Here is a 20,000-nt window from a genome sequence, read left to right on the forward strand (position 1 = left end):
TCTTTTATCATCAGGCCTGATCTTACCTCGCATGTATATACTAGGTCCCTCTGTAGGCAGTTGTTGTTGAGGGGGCAGGTGGTTTTATCAGGGCAGTTGCAATTGCTATCGGACGTTGGATGGGCCTCGGAAAAAGTAGATATATTAAGTTTTTTCACATTGTTGTTGGCTAGGTTCCTGGCTAGATTGGGCGTGGTAGAGTAGGAGAGTCTAATAGTGTTCTTATTTAGGATAGTGTAGTACTTATGTTGGGTGGGGAAGTGTTTCTGTAGGAGAGTGAAGAAGATTTTAGCTACAGGTGTAGCGACCTCACAGTTGAAGGGGGGGTTGTACCAGCTAATGTGTCTTCGTCTATTTTTCCTGGGTTGGCGTGGGGCTATACTAGTATAGGTAATCTTATCTTTAAAGCCGGGCCAGGGCCTCGTTGTAATAGGGGGCTGCGGCCTTAAAGATATCTTCCGTGGCGGACAGGCTAGAAATTCTAATTGAGACACTTTTTACTAGGTTATCTAAAATATTTTTGGGGTGGTTGGAATTAATGTCTATATATCTAAGGGATTCATTTGGTTTGTGGTACGGGTAATAAAGTGAGGTTTTTAAGTCGAGGGTGACGTCAAGGAAGTTAGCTTTGGTTAAGTTGGATTCTAAGGTAATCCTAAGGCCTAAGTTTTTAAAGAAGGTGTAAAGATTTTTCCGGAACCCATCCGTGGTCCTGGGGTTTATTTTGTGGAGGGCGAAAAGGCCGTCATCGTGGTAAAGACCACCGGAGAGGCCTGTGAATAGGGTCTTCAGCCTATGGAGGATGAAAAGGCCCACTAGGTCACTTATTTCAGCCGAGTCGCTAGCACCCATGCTGACGTCGAAGGGGGTCACAGATTTTTTGTTGATCCAGTGGGATCCGTCGTGGAAAAGAAAAGTCTTACGTGCGTGGAGGATCACATCTTGCTCGGCCTCGGTGATGGTGGAGGACCTCCTGGCGAAGTTAATCGCGTCGATCAGCAAACTCTCCGATATGGAGGCGTAGTAATCCTCGATATCCAGTTGTAGGAATCGGGTGTTGCTTTTGTCAGGTAAATCCCAGAACCAGGTTATTGCCTCGGAGGTCCTATTCCAGAGTGGAAGGGGTGAAGCTTCACGCATTTTTGGTAAAATCCTGTCCAAGATCTTCTTGCTGACGGATCCGATGTCAGACTTGGTTGGGTTAATCAGTCGGACCGACGGTTTATTTTCGAAATGGTCTTTGTGGTCTTTCAGGGTGAAGTGTGGGGACTTCACCCTCAGGGGTTCAGTTCGGTCATCGATTTTAAGGGAGGTGGCAATCTCTTTCCCGGCTAAGTTGGTTTCAGTTAGCGCTGTGTCGTCTACTTTCTTGTACTTAGCTGTGATGGCGTTATCGGCTAGTCTGTTGTAGGTATCCAGAGTCACCGCATAAATATTTTTTGTCTTGTCCGAAGGGACATGGAGGTGCGGGGAGCTTTTCATTTTCGAAAGTTTCTCATTCAGTTCCGTTTGGAAAGGTAGGTTGACTCTCCTGAATTTGATGTTTTTTATCATGAGGAAGAGGTCTTCTTCAAACGGTTCAAGTAGGCTGTTGGTAGGAGGGGCCTTATTTGATTTGAAGCCGTACTTATCATTATTGGTAGATGCTACATCAGGATGGTCGAAGAAGAACGATCTCCATCGAATTCTTTTGATGAACTCATCAGTCCGTCTAATGAGGGCTTTTTGGTACTGTTTCCTTGGTGGGATAGTAATGTTCTTCAGGGAAGTGTCGAGGTCGATTCTTGTCAGCATTTTTTCTTGGTGATGGTTATAAGGGCACTGGGGTGTGCTAGGATATGTAGGTCCCGGGTTGATTCGGGGTTAACCACAGTAAATAAGGTACTCAATACATAGCAGAGTAAAATTAATTTATTATATAGAAGGAGCTTCTACAGGACTAGAACTGTTTCATTCAAGAGAAATCATCAGGAAGCTAGTTAACAAGAATTGTATTGGCATTTATACATTTAGGCAGGTTTAAAGGGGTGGTGGTGGGGGACTTTTTGGGGGTAGGCATAGCGCAAAAATATCATACTTGGGGGAGTGGTCAAGGAGTCAGTGGTAAATTAGATAAAAGAATAAATAAAAGAATAAAAAAATATATAGAAGAATAGAGTTTTAGGTAAATAAGGAGATTCTCACTTATACATATACACATATATATATATACACACACACACACACATATACATACACACATACATACACACACACACATATATATACATATACACACATATATATACATATATATATATATATACATATATATATATATACATATATATGCATACATATATATACACACACACATGTATATATACACACACGACCACACATACATATACACACAAAAATATATACATACACACACATACACATACACACATACACACACATATCCACATACACACATGCACACACAAGTCCCTATATACACATATATACATATATATACACATATAATATATATATACATATATACACATATGTGTACCTATACAAACCTACACATACACATACACGTGTGTTTATGTATATGTAGGTACGTAGAGTTATGTATGTGTGTATGTATATGTACATATGTGTAAGTATGTATGTATATATATATATATATATATATTATATATATATATATATATACATATATATATGTAAATATGTGTGTAGTTTATATGTATGTATCCGTCTGTATAATAGGTAACTGCACGTATATATACTTAATATTTATTATTTATTTTTTGAGTATGCATGTATGTATATGAATAACTGCACGTATTTATATTTTATTATTTATTTTTTGAGTATGCATGTAAGTATATGAACATAAGGAGGCGCGTGTGTGTGTGTGTATGTGTAAGCATATGTATAGATATATGTATACTTTGACGCATGTGTGTACTTATGTGTATATATGGATGCGCGTGTGTGTGTGTGTGTGTATGGGTACGCATGTATATGTGTATGTGTGTGCATGTATTTGTGTATGTATGTGTGTGTGTATATATGTATATGTATGTATGTACATGTATGTATGTGTATATATGTATATATATATATATATATGTATATATATATGTATGTATAATATATATATATATGTATGTGTATGTGTATGTATATGTATGTGTATGTATGCGCGTATATGTATGTATATGTATATGTGTGGGTGTGTGTATGTGTATATATGTATGTATGTATGGGTGTATGTATGTATGTATATATACGTATATATATGTATATATATATATATATATAATATATATATATATATATATTATATATATATGTATATATGTGTGTATATGTATGTGTATGTGTATGTGTGTGTATATATATTATTGGTGTATATGTATGGACTAGTCTTCTAAGCGTGTAGACATGAATCTGTAGGTACGCGTACGTATGTGGATATATGTGAATGTATGTAGATGTATGTATGTATGAATATAACGCGTGCGTGCGTGTATGTGTATGAGTGTACAAATGAGTGAGTGTGCGTGCGTGAGTGAGTGCTTGTGTTCAAGTAGAAAGATAAATGGACTTGCTGTCGTAGCCAAGATGCTTGTGACCTGCGGTCAAAGATAACAAAAGTAATAAATGAAGATAATAAAATTAAAATTAGGGAATGGGTTTGTATTTGTATGTATATGTGTGTATGTGTAAGTATGTATAGGTACACATATGTGTATATATATATATATATATGTATATATATATATATATATGTATATATATACGTATATATATATATATATATATGTATATATATATGTATATATGTGTATATAGGGACTTGTGTGTGCATGTGTGTATGTGGATATGTGTGTGTATGTGTGTATATGTATGTGTGGTCGTGTGTATATATATACATGTGTGTGTGTATATATATGTATGCATATATATGTATATATATTATATATATATATATGTATATATATGTGTGTATATGTATATGTATATATATATGTGTGTGTGTGTATGTATGTGTGTATGTATATGTGTGTGTGTGTGTGTATATATATACATATGTGTATATGTATAAGTGAGAATCTCCTTATTTACCTAAAACTCTATTCTTCTATATATTTTTTTATTCTTTTATTTATTCTTTTATCTAATTTACAACTGACTCCTTGACCACTCCCCCAAGTATGATATTTTTGCGCTATGCCTACCCCCAAAATGTCCCCCACCACCACCCCTTTAAACCTGCCTAAATGTATAAATGCCAATACAATTCTTGTTAACTAGCTTCCTGATGATTTCTCTTGAATGAAACAGTTCTAGTCCTGTAGAAGCTCCTTCTATATAATAAATTAATTTTACTCTGCTATGTATTGAGTACCTTATTTACTGTGGTTAACCCCGAATCAACCCGGGACCTACATATATATATATATATATATATAATAGAGGCCTTTTAAGATCCACAAAGATCAGAACTTCACTGCAGCTCTTGGTGGTCCAAATCGGATATGCAATCTATGTGGATGTCTTTTATGTGTATAAATATATATGTGTGTGTGTATGTATATATATATATATATATATATATACACACACACACATACAAATACACGTATACATACATATATGCATGTGTGAGTATATATGTGTGTACTATATTAAATCTCTGAGCGATATATATATATGTATATATATATACACACACACACACAGAAATACTTGCTTGTATGCATACATGTGTATATAGTTGCAGACAATGCTGTGTGATAAAGGAATTTGCTTCTCAACCAGATGGTTCTAAGTTGATTCCTGTTGTGTAGCACTTTTATTCCTTTATTTGTTTAAGTCATTTTGATTGTGGCCTTTGGTCGAGCAAATCGGCCCCAGGACTTATTCTTTGTAAGCCTAGTACTTATTCTGTGGAGGTGCAATGGCCCAGTGGTTAGGGCAGCGGACTCGCGGTCGTAGGATCGCGGTTTTGATTCCCAGACCGGGCATTGTGAGTGTTTATTGAGCGAAAACACCTAAAGCTCCATGAGGCTCCGGCAGGGATGGTGGTGATCCCTGCTGTACTCTTTCACCACAACTTTCTCTCACTCTTACTTCCCGTTTCTGTTGTACCTGTATTTCAAGTGTCCGGCCTTGTCACTCTCTGTGTCACGCTGAATATCCCCGAGAACTACGTTAAGGGTGCACGTGTCTGTGGAGTGCTCAACCACTTACACGTTAATTTCACAAGCAGGCTGTTCCATTGATTGGATCAACCGGAACCCTCATCATCGTAACCGACGGAGTGCTTCAGAGTACTTCTATCGGTCTCTTATGCAGAACCGCTAAATCACAGGAACGTAAACACACCAGCATTGATGTCAAGCAATGTTGGGGGATTCACACACACACACACACACACACACACACACACACACATATCTACGACAGGCTTCTTTCAGTTTCCATCTACCAAATCCACTCACAAGGCTTTGGTCGGCCAAAGGCTATAGCAGAAGACATTTGCCCAAGGTGCCATGCAGTGGGACTGAACCTGGAACCATGTGATTGGTTAGCAAGCAACTTACCACGCAGCCACTCTTGCGCCTATACTTTAAGTAACTATACTTGAGAAAATCCATCATTCACAGAAAAAGGAGCTCCTAAAAGCATTGTTTATGCTTGTATGTGCAGGGCTCTGTGTGTACCTCCATTCTAGCTTGTCATCCATTAACCACATCTTATTTCTCTAACATCCACCCTTCCATCACTTTTCTATCTAAAACATCACTTACCTGTAATCACTGTCATTCACAGCTACATTCTTCTTCCACTGAAATCATTTTCATCCCTCATTCTCCTCATTAACCCTTCCTACACTATTTTCACCCTGATCATCTTTGTCACACCTCATCAATAACATCTCTCATATCAACAATCATCAATTGTCATTCACAGTACCTTCTCCTAACTGCCATCACACCCCACTCACTGTAGCCACCCTTATAAACCTCTACATCTCCCTCCAAAGCATTCCTACACCTTCTGATCTATCTTACTTCTTGAGCCACTTTTACCTTTATGAACTTCACACTAATATTTCCATCAATCACACCTCCACCCTTTCTTCCCCAATCCCCACATTCAACTCTACCCTCATCTCTAACCATCTGTTATTTTCCTCTCAAGCTCTTATGAAATTACTCACCTTCCCACTCCCTAATTTGTTGTCACTATCTTCTCTCATGCTCACCTTTTCATACCTTGAGAGTTTGCTCTGACACACTATCACCACAACATCCATCTTCTTCCTTACTACTCCTACTCACCTTTATATAATAGTGGTTGTCACGTATCTTCTCTACAGCAAGGCACTTCTGATCATTTCTCTATCACACTTTTGCCTCCCAACACTGGCATAAGGCCACACACCCACCTCAAATATTCTCTCTACTTAGTTGAAGGAGTTTTTTGTCTGGTTTCATGAATAGGAGGGGGAAAAGAGGTAGGAAAAGAAAGAAGGGAAGAGAAGAAAAGAAAGGCACTAAAACAGGGGGTAAGGAGTTGAGGCAAAAGGCCAAGAAAGGCACTAAAACAGGTGGTAAGGAGTTGAGGCAAAAGGCCAAGAAAGGCACTAAAACAGGGGGTAAGGAGTTGAGGCAAAAGGCCAAGAAAGGCACTAAAACAGGGGGTAAGGAGTTGAGGCAAAAGGCCAAGAAAGGCACTAAAACAGGGGGTAAGGAGCTGAGGCAAAAGGCCAAGAAAGGCACTAAAACAGGTGGTAAGGATTTGAGGTAAAAGGCCAAGAAAGGCACTAAAACAGGGGGTAAGGAGTTGAGGTAAAAGGCCAAGAAAAGCACTAAAACAGGGGGTAAGGAGTTGAGGCAAAAGGCCAAGAAAGGCACTAAAACAGGGGGTAAGGAGTTGAGGCAAAAGGCCAAGAAAGGCACTAAAACAGGGGGTAGGAGTTGAGGCAAAAGGCAAGAAAGGCACTAAAACAGGTGGTAAGGATTGAGGTAAAAGGCCAAGAAGGCACTAAAACAGGGGGTAAGGAGTTGAGGCAAAAGGCCAAGAAAGGCACTAAAACAGGGGGTAAGGAGTTGAGGTAAAAGGCCAAGAAAGGCACTAAAACAGGGGGTAAGGAGTTGAGGCAAAAGGCCAAGAAAGGCACTAAAACAGGGGGTAAGGAGTTGAGGCAAAAGGCCAAGAAAGGCACTAAAACAGGGGGTAAGGAGTTGAGGCAAAAGGCCAAGAAAGGCACTAAAACAGGGGGTAAGGAGTTGAGGCAAAAGGCCAAGAAAGGCACTAAAACAGGGGGTAAGGAGTTGAGGCAAAAGGCCAAGAAAGGGAAAAGATACTGAAAGAAATAATAGCACCAGTAACTTACTTTAATTACTGTACATCCAATAGTTTCATTGTCGTCTCCCAATTTTGTTCGAGATGTTTTCTGCATCAGCTGCACCATGACTTCATCCTCGTCTTCGGAAACATCAAAAGCATACTGAAGTTTTTGAAATAACAACAGTAATGATTAGAACCAGAACAATTACAACAGCAGCAACCAGGACCGGATTTAACCCTTTAGTGTTTAAACCGGCCAAATCCGGCCCAATATATTCTACATGTTTTATATTTGAACTAGCCACATCTAGCCTCTCACACCTAACCTACATTGACATTCTAAAAATAAATATTCACATCATTGAAACCTCAAAGCTATAAGATAATGCATGATTAATTCAAAACAATTTGAGTGAAAAAGCATTACATTTAACAGAGTAATCTGAACATTTAAGGGTTAAACCATGGGGTCCCAGGGCACTTCAAATTTGGTGAGCCCCTTCATGCACAAGAATTAAAATTTTGGAAAATTTGCAAATTTGTATCTCAAAACCCATCCACTGCATGTAATTGTATTTGACAAGGTAGCAGAGAAAGTTTAAATAAACAACTGAAAATGTCACCTTACAGATACACTTTTCAAAATTCAAATTTTTTTTCTCGCACATTCACTTGCAGTGTTTAACTTTCCTTTCATTGTGAAACGTACAATGAAGGAGGGTAGATTGGGTAAGATTTTTTTTCTTTAGCACAAATTATAAATGTTTCAGAATGAAGAATACGATGACAACAAAATTACAAAAAGAAAAATATATCATTTTAGTGGTTGTTGTTCCAAAGTTATAATGAGTGTGTTTATGTGAGGGAAGAGACAAACATTGAAAAGACATGGATTTTTAAAACTTTTGTTTTTAAAAAGTTTCCCTTCATTGTATGGAAAAAAAGGGAAAATCCTGACAAAATTTGCAAAATTCCATTATATATGGGACATCATCATCATCGTTTAACGTCCGTTTTCCATGCTAGCATGGGTTGGATGACTTAACTGAGGACTGGTGAACCAGATGGCTGCACCAGGCTCCAATCTCACCTCGCAGAATTTCTACAGCTGGATGCCCTTCCTAACACCAACCACTCCGAGAGTCTAGTGGGTGCTTTTATGTGCCATTGGCACAAGGGCCAGTCAGGCGGTACAGGCAATGGCCACGCTCAAATGGTGTTTTTTACATGCCACCTACACAGGAACCAGTCCAGCAGCACTGGCAACGACCTTGCTTAAATGTTTTATCACATGCCACTGGCACAAGTGCCAGTAAGGCGATGCTGGTAACGATCACACTCGAATGGTGCTTTTTACGTGCCACCAACACGGAAGCCAGTCAGCTGCTCTGGTAACGATCATACTCGGATGGTGCTCTTAGCACTCCACTAGCACGGATGCGAGTCATCAAATTTGATTTCGATTTAACTTGCCTCAACAGGTCTTCGCAAGCAGAGTTTAGTGTCCATTGAAGGAAAGGTATGCATAAGTGGGCTGGTTATACCCCTGGCATAAGCAACGAGGTTATGGTCTCACTTGGCTTGCCGGGTTTTCTCAAGCACTGTATATTTCCAAAGGTCTTGGTCACTAGTCATTTCCTCGGTGAGGCCTAATGTTTGAAGGTCATGCTTCACTACCTCATCCTAGGTCTTCTTGGGTCTACCTCTTCCGAAGGTTCCCTCAACTGCTAGGATGTGGCACTTTTTCACTCAGCTATCCTCATCCATTCTTGCCACATGACCATACCAGCACAGTCGTCTCTCTTGCACACCATATCTGATGCTTCTTAGGTCCAACTTTTCTCTCAAGGCCAGCAACTTTTCCCTCTTTCAGTCAATTTTTGGCACCCTGAATTCTTTCAAGTACTAGCTGGGGTGCTATAAGGACACACTCTTGCACCATATCTGTTTGTAATTGTACTGGATTATGCGATGCATAATCCAATAGACAATAGTGACAAAGACCTTGGTTTCATCATAGACCAGCAATGATCATGGGAGAGTGCCAGTAGTAACCATCACAGACTTGGGCTTCACAGATGATACAGCACTCTTATCAAATAGATCAAGCTCAACAGCTGTTCAGCAGAGTAGAAGCGTCAGCTGCTAAGCTAGGACTGCACAAAAATGTCAAGAAAATGGAATACATGTCTTCCAACCAATCAAGTGATACTGAACTCTTTGCTTTGAGTGATTCCAAATTGACTGTTTCTGAAAACCTCAAGTATTTGGGTGGTTGGGGGAGCAGTTTGGAAGCAGACATCAAGATCAAGAAAACACAAGCATGGACAACCTGTCACAAACTAAAGAAAGTCTGGAACACCAAATTGTCCAGGCAAATCAAAATGAAGTTGTTCATTGCAACTGTTGAATCAGTGCTATTATATGGTAGTGAAAGATAGGCTCTGACAAAGAAATGATCAAATGGGCTAAATGGATGCTACGCAATGATGCTATGAATGGTTCTAAATGTGAAATGGCAGCAACATATGACAAACATATTGCCTTTATGAAGACCTGCCGAAGGTTAGCGAGATCACACAAAAACAACTGTGTGTCACCCTAAGCTGGGAGCATCCAAATTAGTCTTGTGGAACCCCACTTCATGGTGATTTGAGCATAGGAAAACATCATCCCACATCAACAACTTGATTTCAGACACTGGCCTGAAATATATCCAGGACCTCAAAGTAGTGATGATAGGCCGAGGAGTATGGCAGGTAGACTTTGTTGCCATAATAATAAATAACCAGGCCATAATAATAAATAATATTGTGAAAGTCTGCTTTTCCTGTTTTTTTGACTTGGAGAAAAAAATATTTTTATAAAAGTTCACTATCTAACAAAAACTACATCAACTAAGCAAATGACCTCTTAATGCATTAAAACATATTCAGAAAATTACCCCCGTTCTCTTTGAGCATATAAAAGACAAATTTAAATGGGTCAAAATGAGTAAGAAAAGATAAGGTAAATTTGCTTCTTCAATTCTTCAGAATTACATTTGAGAAAAGACTCATATACATCAATATCTAGGTCAAATGAAAAGGAATCAAGGAAAAATGGCACAATATGAAACTTGACTATAGGTCCTTCACAATCTGCTGGATTGGCTCTCTGAATTCTGGTTTAAGCACCCCATAAAACCCCTCATAACTTTTAGTGTTTTGTTATTTTCAAAACACACGAGGATACAACCATGAAAAAGTTTTCTTTTAATTTTTCAAATTTTTTTGTTTTTTAATTAGACAGTCCTAAATTTTGACTTCAATCCCAACAACAGACCATTAAATGTGTTTATAGGGAGAAAGATATTGAAAAGCATCAATACATCAGAGTGACAAAGAAACAAGGAGGGTATCAGGTGGTTGTGAGATGTGCAAAAAATATCAGTTAAATAACCCTTAAATCAGACACAAACATTTTTTCCTGTTTTTTCATAGTCATATAAATTCCCATGCAAATACAAATTTGCAAAAATTTTCTGAAAATTCTAAAAACTAGAAAAGGTTATGAGATGTTATATGCAGTGCTTAAAGCAGAATTCCACTCAGCTCTCTTGATACATTTGTGCATCATGCAATTAAAGAGAAGAAATTACTGAAATTAGTCATTACTCATTTTGCCCCAGTTTAGACATCAGTTTTTGAAAATTGAAAATTATCAAATTAGACAGTGTGTGAAAAACTTGACTTGGAACCCAATAGAGGTAAGAATTTGGACTGTTGAACACCCAAAATTATCTAGATATTTTATTAGCAACCTCAGTTACAACTGGGTCAAAGTTGAGGGGTAATTTCTTGAAAATAAAGTACCTGTTACCTGACAGTTTCAAATTGCCTCAACTGCAACAACAATGGTAGCCAATGTTTACTCTCAAGAATAATGAAAGAGTACAAAATGGTGATGCAATACTTGCAATGTAATGGTTTCAAACAAGTAGTGAAAAAATAACAATTAGTAATAACTCATTTTGACCCAGTTACCAATTTTGCCTCACTCCCCTGTAATTATTTCAAAATGATGAAAAGTAGTGATAAAAGAAAGAAAAAGATTTGGTTTAATTAAAGCATGTGAGCATAAAAGCAATAATTCTAAAGCTGAAAAAAAATGTTTTGAGCTGTTGAGAGATATAATTTTATAATTAAAACTAAATTCAAAATTTAAATTTTAGAATATATTACTTGCCCTTTCCTAAAATAAGACCAGTTTTCAATGCCTCACTGAAATAATGAAGTTTACAATGGCAATATGTGTGTGTGTCTTTAGTGACCAGTGGTCAATCTAAGGTCACTGTGCTCAGTCATGCATTGAAAGAAGGAATCTGAACTAGAGACAATAAATAACTTCTTTCTGTCAATCTCTTTATCTATCTTTATAAACATCCATACCCCATCTCTCTCTCACACACACACACACAGTTACATTTTTTTGGAATGCTTTATTTTCTGTCAATATCCCAAAAGGGACTACAGTTAATTCCCATGGGAATTGTAGCTACTTTGAGAATAATGAATCGATGTTACTAATGTACTTAAAACTATGGTTATTTATCAAGAAAGAGGATCCTTTACATTTTTAAAGATATGTTTGTTTATTGAAAGACAGCCTCTGCATGCAAGATTGCTGTGATATGGGGGCCTCCTTGTATTGAATGCTACATACCCTTCATAGCAAAAGGGCCCTATAACTAGTGGACACCCAGAGCAATTGCCCTCTTTTCAGCCCCTATAAATCTGGCCCTGGCAGTTAATGGTATATTCCTAATACATTTGAAATAGTTTAACATTATTTTAGGGTTGGAAATGCATGACAGTTAAAGATAGTGCACACCACACATTCCACACAGACTACAATCAGAACCAGAATTTGGATTCAATGGTAAAGGCAAAGTAAGATAATTGGCTGACTGTAGTCAGAGGGTGATCACTCCATCAGTACAGAGACTTGGGAGACACTTGCTGCCGACCGCTCATCCTGGTGCAGCGCAATCACCACAGGAGCAAAGACAGCCGAGGAGAGACAGATTCAGTCAGCAGAACAGAAACGCCAGATGCGGAAAGCCAGAGCCACCTGCACCAATAGCACAGCCCCTATCCACTTCTGCCCCACCTGTGGGAGGGGCTTTCTTGCCCGGATTGGCCTCACCAGCCACCTCCGGTCTCATAGCAGCAATTCCACCAAATGACGTCAATGGTCATCTTCGAACCCGAAGGACGAACATTATACTCCCAGCTGATCTGGTAATCTATAACTATCAACTACGTGAAGTGAGGTAATGTTGAATGAAGCTGAAACAATGAAATTTTGAACCTATAATCTGTGTCAGGAGTCCAGCACCATACAAACTTGGCTACCGTGTCCCTACTGTAAATAGTAGACTAACATTTCATTTTTGTCTGAATTATAAAATACTAAATTTCAAATAGTTTGATCTCTGGGCATTGTTGAATATACTCCACCAACAAGACCTAGACAGAACAGATGATGACTTCTTAATGTACTATTTGGTTGTTGTTATTTAGCTTCAAGTCAGCTCTAAGACCAAACAGACCTATGATCAAATATATTCTGGCAGTGTCTTTTCTATGTTTAACACCATCCATTGTCTCCTTTATCAAGACAGTTGGGAGTAATTTGGATTTAGATGTTATTTCTAACAGGTTGAGCAACAATATAGAGGCTCCCTCATTAACTTCAGGTAATGTTTGATAGTTAAAAGAGTAACATCTTAATGTGTAAACGCAAAAAGAAGACAACTCATACGCAGATATCTAAGTCTATAGGTACATAATATCAATTAATAAACATGAGCAAGATTTGATGGTTTGCTTACATTAACCCTTTTATGTTACTACTGTAAATGTGAATAACTTCAGAAAGAACACGAAGAAAAAAATGATTGTGGGATCTTCAAAGAGATTGATAGATTCATACCTGTGGATTTTGCAAGAAGCTCTCTTTGTTGTTAATACAACCACCACAGCTTCCAGGTTTTTTCCATTCACCATTTCCAGTTCCTTCAGACCAAGTTTTTCTTAATGAGAAAATAGATGTGTTGACAACTCTACAAATTGCAACATTGACGAAATGTTTGCTAAAATCTTCGAAAGTCATCCTGAAAAGAAGGAAATTTAAATTAATAAGTAATAAAGGAAAAGTATGAATTAAAACCATTATAAATTAATAAACTGAAGATAGAATTGAATCAAGGTCTTTTATTGATTTCATGTCTTGTCAAATGTAAGGATTGAAGCATGTGGCAGATTCCTAAACCAGCTCAGTCCAGTACAAAAAAAAATATATCAAAAAAGTTATACAGACACACACATTGATGTTATTCTGCTTCCCAAAGTGGGCGGTATTTCCCACCAGTGGGTGATTTCAACTTACAGGTGGGCGATGGGTGAAATTTCTAGAAAATGGTGGGCGATTTGAGATTTTGGCAAGTGATGTGAACATTTTGTGGATGATAGAATTTTTAGAAATTAATTCTGCATTTACTTATATCTAGGCATGCCTAGAATAGGGATGCACTTTTATTGATTTGACTACTCGCATGAGATGTCCCTTTGTATTAAAAAAGCGGATTGAATATTTTTGTCGCAAAGTCATTGAGATGGTTGTCATATGTGCTAAACATAGCAGCCAAATAGGCCTAGGTCTTAAACCATGCTCGAACACATTTTTTTTTTACATAATCATTATTAAAGTTCTGCATGTAGAATACAAACTCACAAACATTTTCTGAAAACTCAAAAAAATAAAAAAAGTTATGAGGGGGTTATATATCGTGCCTAATTCCAGTTTCATATCAAAACACAAGTGCTATTTTCAGAATGCTGACACAATGTGCAGTCATGCATGAAATGACAGCTTTGAAATCTACAACTTTTTTAAAATATTTTTCTGGAAAAAGTTGAATAAACTCTAATTTTTGAAATGCTGGTGGCCAAATGAACTAGATCTGTATTTGCTCCAGTAAAGATGTCAGCTTGAGAATACCATACTGCTTTTCTGATGCCGTTCATAGAAATTTATTTTCACATTTTCACTTTACTCATGCCTCCAGTCAAGGAAATTTATCGACAGTACAGTAGTGATTATTTATCATTTGGATTTATTCCCTCTCCTCAGAACTGTCAGTTACCAATGTGTCTTCTTTGCCATCAAACACTGACCTACAAAGCAATGAAACCTTCACACTTGAAGTATCACTTTGATGCAAGGCATTCTGAGAAGGACAAGCCATTATCATACTTTTTGCAACTGAGCTCCTCTTTCAAAAAGCAAATACAAACATTCAACGTGCTACCCCAAGAAACTGGTAAGCATGAGAATAATGGATTGATTGTATCGTACAACATTCCATTGCTTGTTGCTAAGTCTGGGAAGTTTCACACAATTGGAGAAACATTACTTTGCCCAGTTATCAAAGAGGTTTTGTCAACCATTAAGCACGAAAATCCCGCTAACATCACGAAGATCCCATTTAGTAATAACACAATTTCTTGAAGCATCGATAAAATGGCCAATGATGTCAAACATCAGCTCATTAATATTCTCCAGCATTCTGAATTTTCTTATACAAGTGGATGAATCAACTGTTGTGGACAATCAATGTTTGATGATGGTATATATTCAGTGTTTCAGCAAAGACCTTCAACCTTGTGAGGAAATGCTGTTCACAGAGAAATTTCTGCTTGATTCAAAAGGTGCAACTATTTTTCACACTCTCAAGTCTTTCCTTTTTTGAACATGATATCCCCCTCAGTAATATTCTTGCCTGCACATCTGATGGAGCCCCTTCGATGATAGGAAGATACAGAGGTTTTTCATCTCTCCCAAAGCCTGAAATTTCCCACCAGATATTAACTGTTCATTGCTTGGCACACCAGCAGCATTTAGTGGCAGAAAATATGAACGGACGCTAAACGATGATGATATATATATACTCTTACTCTTTTTTCTTTTACTCTTTTACTTGTTTCAGTCATTTGACTGCGGCCATGCTGGAGCACCGCCTTTAGTCGAGCAAATCGACCCCCGGGACAAACACAGACACAGAAACACACACATACACATATATATATATACATATATACGACAGGCTTCTTTCAGTTTCCGTCTATCAAATCCACTCACAAGGCATTGGTCGGCCTGGGGCTATAGCAGAAGACACTTGCCCAAGATGCCACGCAGTGGGACTGAACCCGGAACCATGTGGTTGGTTAGCAAGCTACTTACCACACAGCCACTCCTGCGCCTATATATATATATCGCAAAGCTAAGTATATACTTATATTTAAGATTTTAAAATTTAAATATTTTAATAAGTTTTATTGTATAATATTGTATGTTATATATATACTGGTGGTTATGTAATGATCTAGTTATCGTAGTTTTTTTCTATATAATTATTAGATTTTAACTTTATGTTTATTCGTAAGACTTTACTTAGCCAAAGAAATATATAGATCGTTAACAGTTATACGAGTTTTTTTAAAGTTAGGTTTCATGTATATACATGTATTTATAGCATAAATTTTAGTCTTAAATAACTATATTTATTGATAGTTATTTTTAATTTTTTATAATTGTTATTATAACTTATATATTGTTTTTTTTTTAAATTGATTATTGGTAGTAATATTTTTTCCATTGATAAATATATTTGTAGTGTTTATTTGATACTATATAACTACTGATTGATTATTTCATTAAGCATTTTTTAATTTCATTTTAGTTTTTTAACTATACGATTTTTGAAAGTTATTAGTTAGCCAACGAGATATATGGATCGTTAATTAGTTATAGCGTTCTTTTAAGATTGTTTGTTTTGTTTATAATTAGCTATTTCATCTTTAATCTTTCAATATTTTTATAAGTAATAATGAATAATTAATTTATTAGGTCTTTATTATACGTGCATATATATTTATTGATAGAGATAATTTTAGATCTTAATTCTTATATTTATATACATTTATATATTTTCATAGATAATTTAGTTATTATTCAAATATTATATAATTATTTGACATGAAATAATATTTAATAATATGAATAGTCATTTTTTTATTTATCTATTTATTTATTTTTATTATTATTTTTTTTGTAAAATATTTATGTAATTAGATATTGACTATAACTGAGATTAGATTATTTCTAGGTTTCTTACCTTAAAAATTAATATTTAACATTATAATCGATTGTATGACATAATCACAATCGTTAAAGTTTCTAGTTTGATAATAGAGTTTTTTTATAAGAAAAATTATTATTTTATCTATTTCTTAAAAAATATTGTTTACATTTTTTTGATTATTTATTTAAATATTATCATTAACCTGAAGATTGACTATAACTATAATTCGAATTATTAATTGAATTTAAATTATTGTTATTCGAATTAGGTTATGGGCATGAAATGATCGTAGTGGTTTTACTCTTTATCTTATATTAAACTTTTAATACTTAAAAAAAACAAACAATAATAATAATAAAAATAATAATATATATATATATATATATATATAATATACACTCTCGGAGTGGTTGGCATTAGGAAGGGCATCCAGCTGTAGAAACACTGCCAGATCTGACTGGCGTGGTGCAGCCTTCGGGCTCCCCAGACCCCAGTTGAACCGTCCAACCCATGCTAGCATGGAAAGCGGACGTTAAATGATGATGATGATGATGATGATATATATATATATTTCTCTTTCTCTTTTACTTGTTTCAGTCATTTGACTGCGGCCATGCTGGAGCACCGCCTTTAGTCGAGCAAAATGACCCCGGGACTTATTCTTTGTAAGCCCAGTACTTATTCTATCAGTCTCTTTTTGCCGAACCGCTAAGTGACGGGGACGTAAACACACCAGCATCGGTTGTCAAGCAATGCTAGGAGGACAAACACAGACACACAAACACACATACATATAAATATATATACATATATACGACAGGCTTCTTTCAGTTTCCGTCTACCAAATCCACTCACAAGGCATTGGTCGGCCCGGGGCTATAGCAGAAGACACTTGCCCAAGATGCCACGCAGTGGGACTGAACCCGGAACCATGAGGTTGGTTAGCAAGCTACTTACCACACACCACTCCTGTGCCTATATATATATATATATATATATATATATTTATATATAGTATTATAATAATTTATATATTATTAATAATTAATAATTTTTTAAATTTTAACTTTAAATTTTAATAATTTAAATTTTGAATTTTATATTTTTTATATATTTTGTATATTATATTAATTATTTTATTTCTATGTATTGGTTTATGGTTTTCACTGTTTGATTTACCTAATAGTGGTTTTATATATATATATATATATATATATCCTTAAATCCTTAAAAATGTTTTAGCCCGAAGGCCGCGGCCATGCTGGGGCATGTATATATATATATACATATATATATATATATATATAATATATATAATATATATATATATATATACATATATATACATACACATACATATACATATACATGATATATCCATATATATATACTACATATAAGAACATATTGTATTACATATATATATATATCCTATATACCAGTATATATACATATATATATAGATATATATACATCTATATACATTACATATTATACATATATATATATATACATATATATACATATATATATATATACATATATATACTATATATATATATACTATATATACATCATATATATACATATATATACATATTATATATAAACATATAATATAATATATATATATATATATACATATATATAATATATACATATATATTATATCTACATATATATATATATATAGATATATATACATATATATATATATATATATACATATATATACATATATATATATATATAGATATATACATATATATATAATATTAATTCATCTACATAGATATATATATATATCTACATATGACATATACATCATATATATAATAATATACATATAACTTATATATATAATATATCTAACCCTATACCATATATGAAATAGAAAGATGAATAATCTTGTAGTAGATTAATCAAAAGTTAACCTAACCTTAGTAGCAAAATCACAGCAGTAAACAGCACGGTTAGGTACAACCATCTGGCGTTGCAACCGTGCGTTGGTGCGGATAATTTAAATTAAAACATTATTGGTGAATTGAAGAAATGGAGATGAACGCAGATTGAACAGAAATCGTTTTATTTCATTCTACACGTGTTTCGAAAGGCACAAATTACCAAAATCCGATTGAATAATGGGACATATGTGGTCTTTCTCTTCAGGAAGAAAAAAGGAATCCGTTAGAGAAAACAAACACAGAACAGAGGCGGAGCAAAAACCAAATCGAACTAGCTCCAAGAGCCCATGGCGAAACTGTTTATCAGTGTATGCTGAGAACCGGGCTGAAGAATTCTACAGGTCAGGCATCGGTCAATCATGTGGGTGAGGGTGTATAGATGCTCTTAGTGACCGAGAATAAAGTTCTGACTATTTAAGGAATATTGGATGTTTTATAAGGGGCGAGAAAAAATCTACTTAGAGACGTGTGTGTGTGTATACTGTTCTATATATGTGTGTGTTGGCGTAGGGGTAGAAAACATTTTTTTTGTGTGCGTGCTGTGTGCCATTTGATTTGGTTCGGCTGTAGTGGCTACTGCCGTGATAACCGTTGGTTGGCAGAAAGAAAAAAATATATATATATTATGTTTTATGTGTGTGTGTGTGTTCATCTAAGCCTGCCTTGTCAAGGAAACTCCCCGCTGTGAAAAAACCAAGCCCCGTTTGTCTTACAGGAGTAATTCCCCTTGCAGTGGATAATCGTAGATATCTTAAAGGCTATTTCAGAATTTGTTACCAAGGGCTATGGGTGCCGGTATTATTTATAAACGCTATTTAAAAGCCAGATAAGTGTAACGCCGCCAATGGGGGCATCGAAAAGCCGACTGTAAGAGCCCGTTTACCATCCGGCCTCTGGCAAACAAAATATGGAAGAGTTCGGAGACACAAAGGTTGCACTGTCCTTCTGCCCCTATCAAATGGGAGGGCCACCGACAAAATTGACCATTCCAGCCTGTAGCTTAAGTTCGTATCCTTCAATCGCCATATTAGCTTACTGAGTCCCGTGTCTGGCGCTTGTTCACGTCCCGAAAAGTTGCGTAATGATTGGAGACACGCAAAGACAATCTTGAGGATGATGCCCCTACATAAGTGAAGACATCTGAGTCCGTGTAAACCTTGCATTGTAGACGGCGTTTTTTGATCTTGGAGTTCGCCGACGTGAATCTTAATCTGCTAGGATTAGTTTCTGATTAATTAGAACTGCGTTCCTGTCACTATTCGTTCCGAGACCTGCAGCGCTTACTACTCTATTTCCACTACGTCACTATTAACTATAGGAATAACCCCTGATTCTCCACTATCTATCAGAGTACTGTCATTGCTAGTGCCCGTGGTGCTGGCTATTGCGGGAAATGATGCTGGGGTTGCTATTGGGGCTCTCTACCCTACTCCCATTGTTACCGTCAACCACAACCACCCCTATTTATAACTATACCCCTAGTGGGTACTCCCTGGCTGGGAGCTGAG

At 36.2% G+C, this 20,000-nt stretch overlaps 1 protein-coding gene across 1 annotated transcript in view; it reads right to left on the reverse strand.

The window, feature by feature from the left end:
* Positions 1-20,000, reverse strand: part of LOC115209113 (calpain-5-like) — a 64,433-nt gene that overhangs the window by 16,988 nt on the left and 27,445 nt on the right. Inside the window, exons 6-7 of the mRNA XM_029777240.2 lie at positions 13,318-13,498; positions 7,388-7,501 (exon numbers count right to left, since the gene is read on the reverse strand). Coding sequence (XP_029633100.1) covers positions 7,388-7,501; positions 13,318-13,498 — 295 coding nt within the window. The remainder of the gene's footprint in view (positions 1-7,387; positions 7,502-13,317; positions 13,499-20,000) is intronic.

This window comes from Octopus sinensis, linkage group LG3 (genome assembly GCF_006345805.1).
Source record: "Octopus sinensis linkage group LG3, ASM634580v1, whole genome shotgun sequence".
NCBI lineage: Eukaryota > Metazoa > Mollusca > Cephalopoda > Octopoda > Octopodidae > Octopus > Octopus sinensis.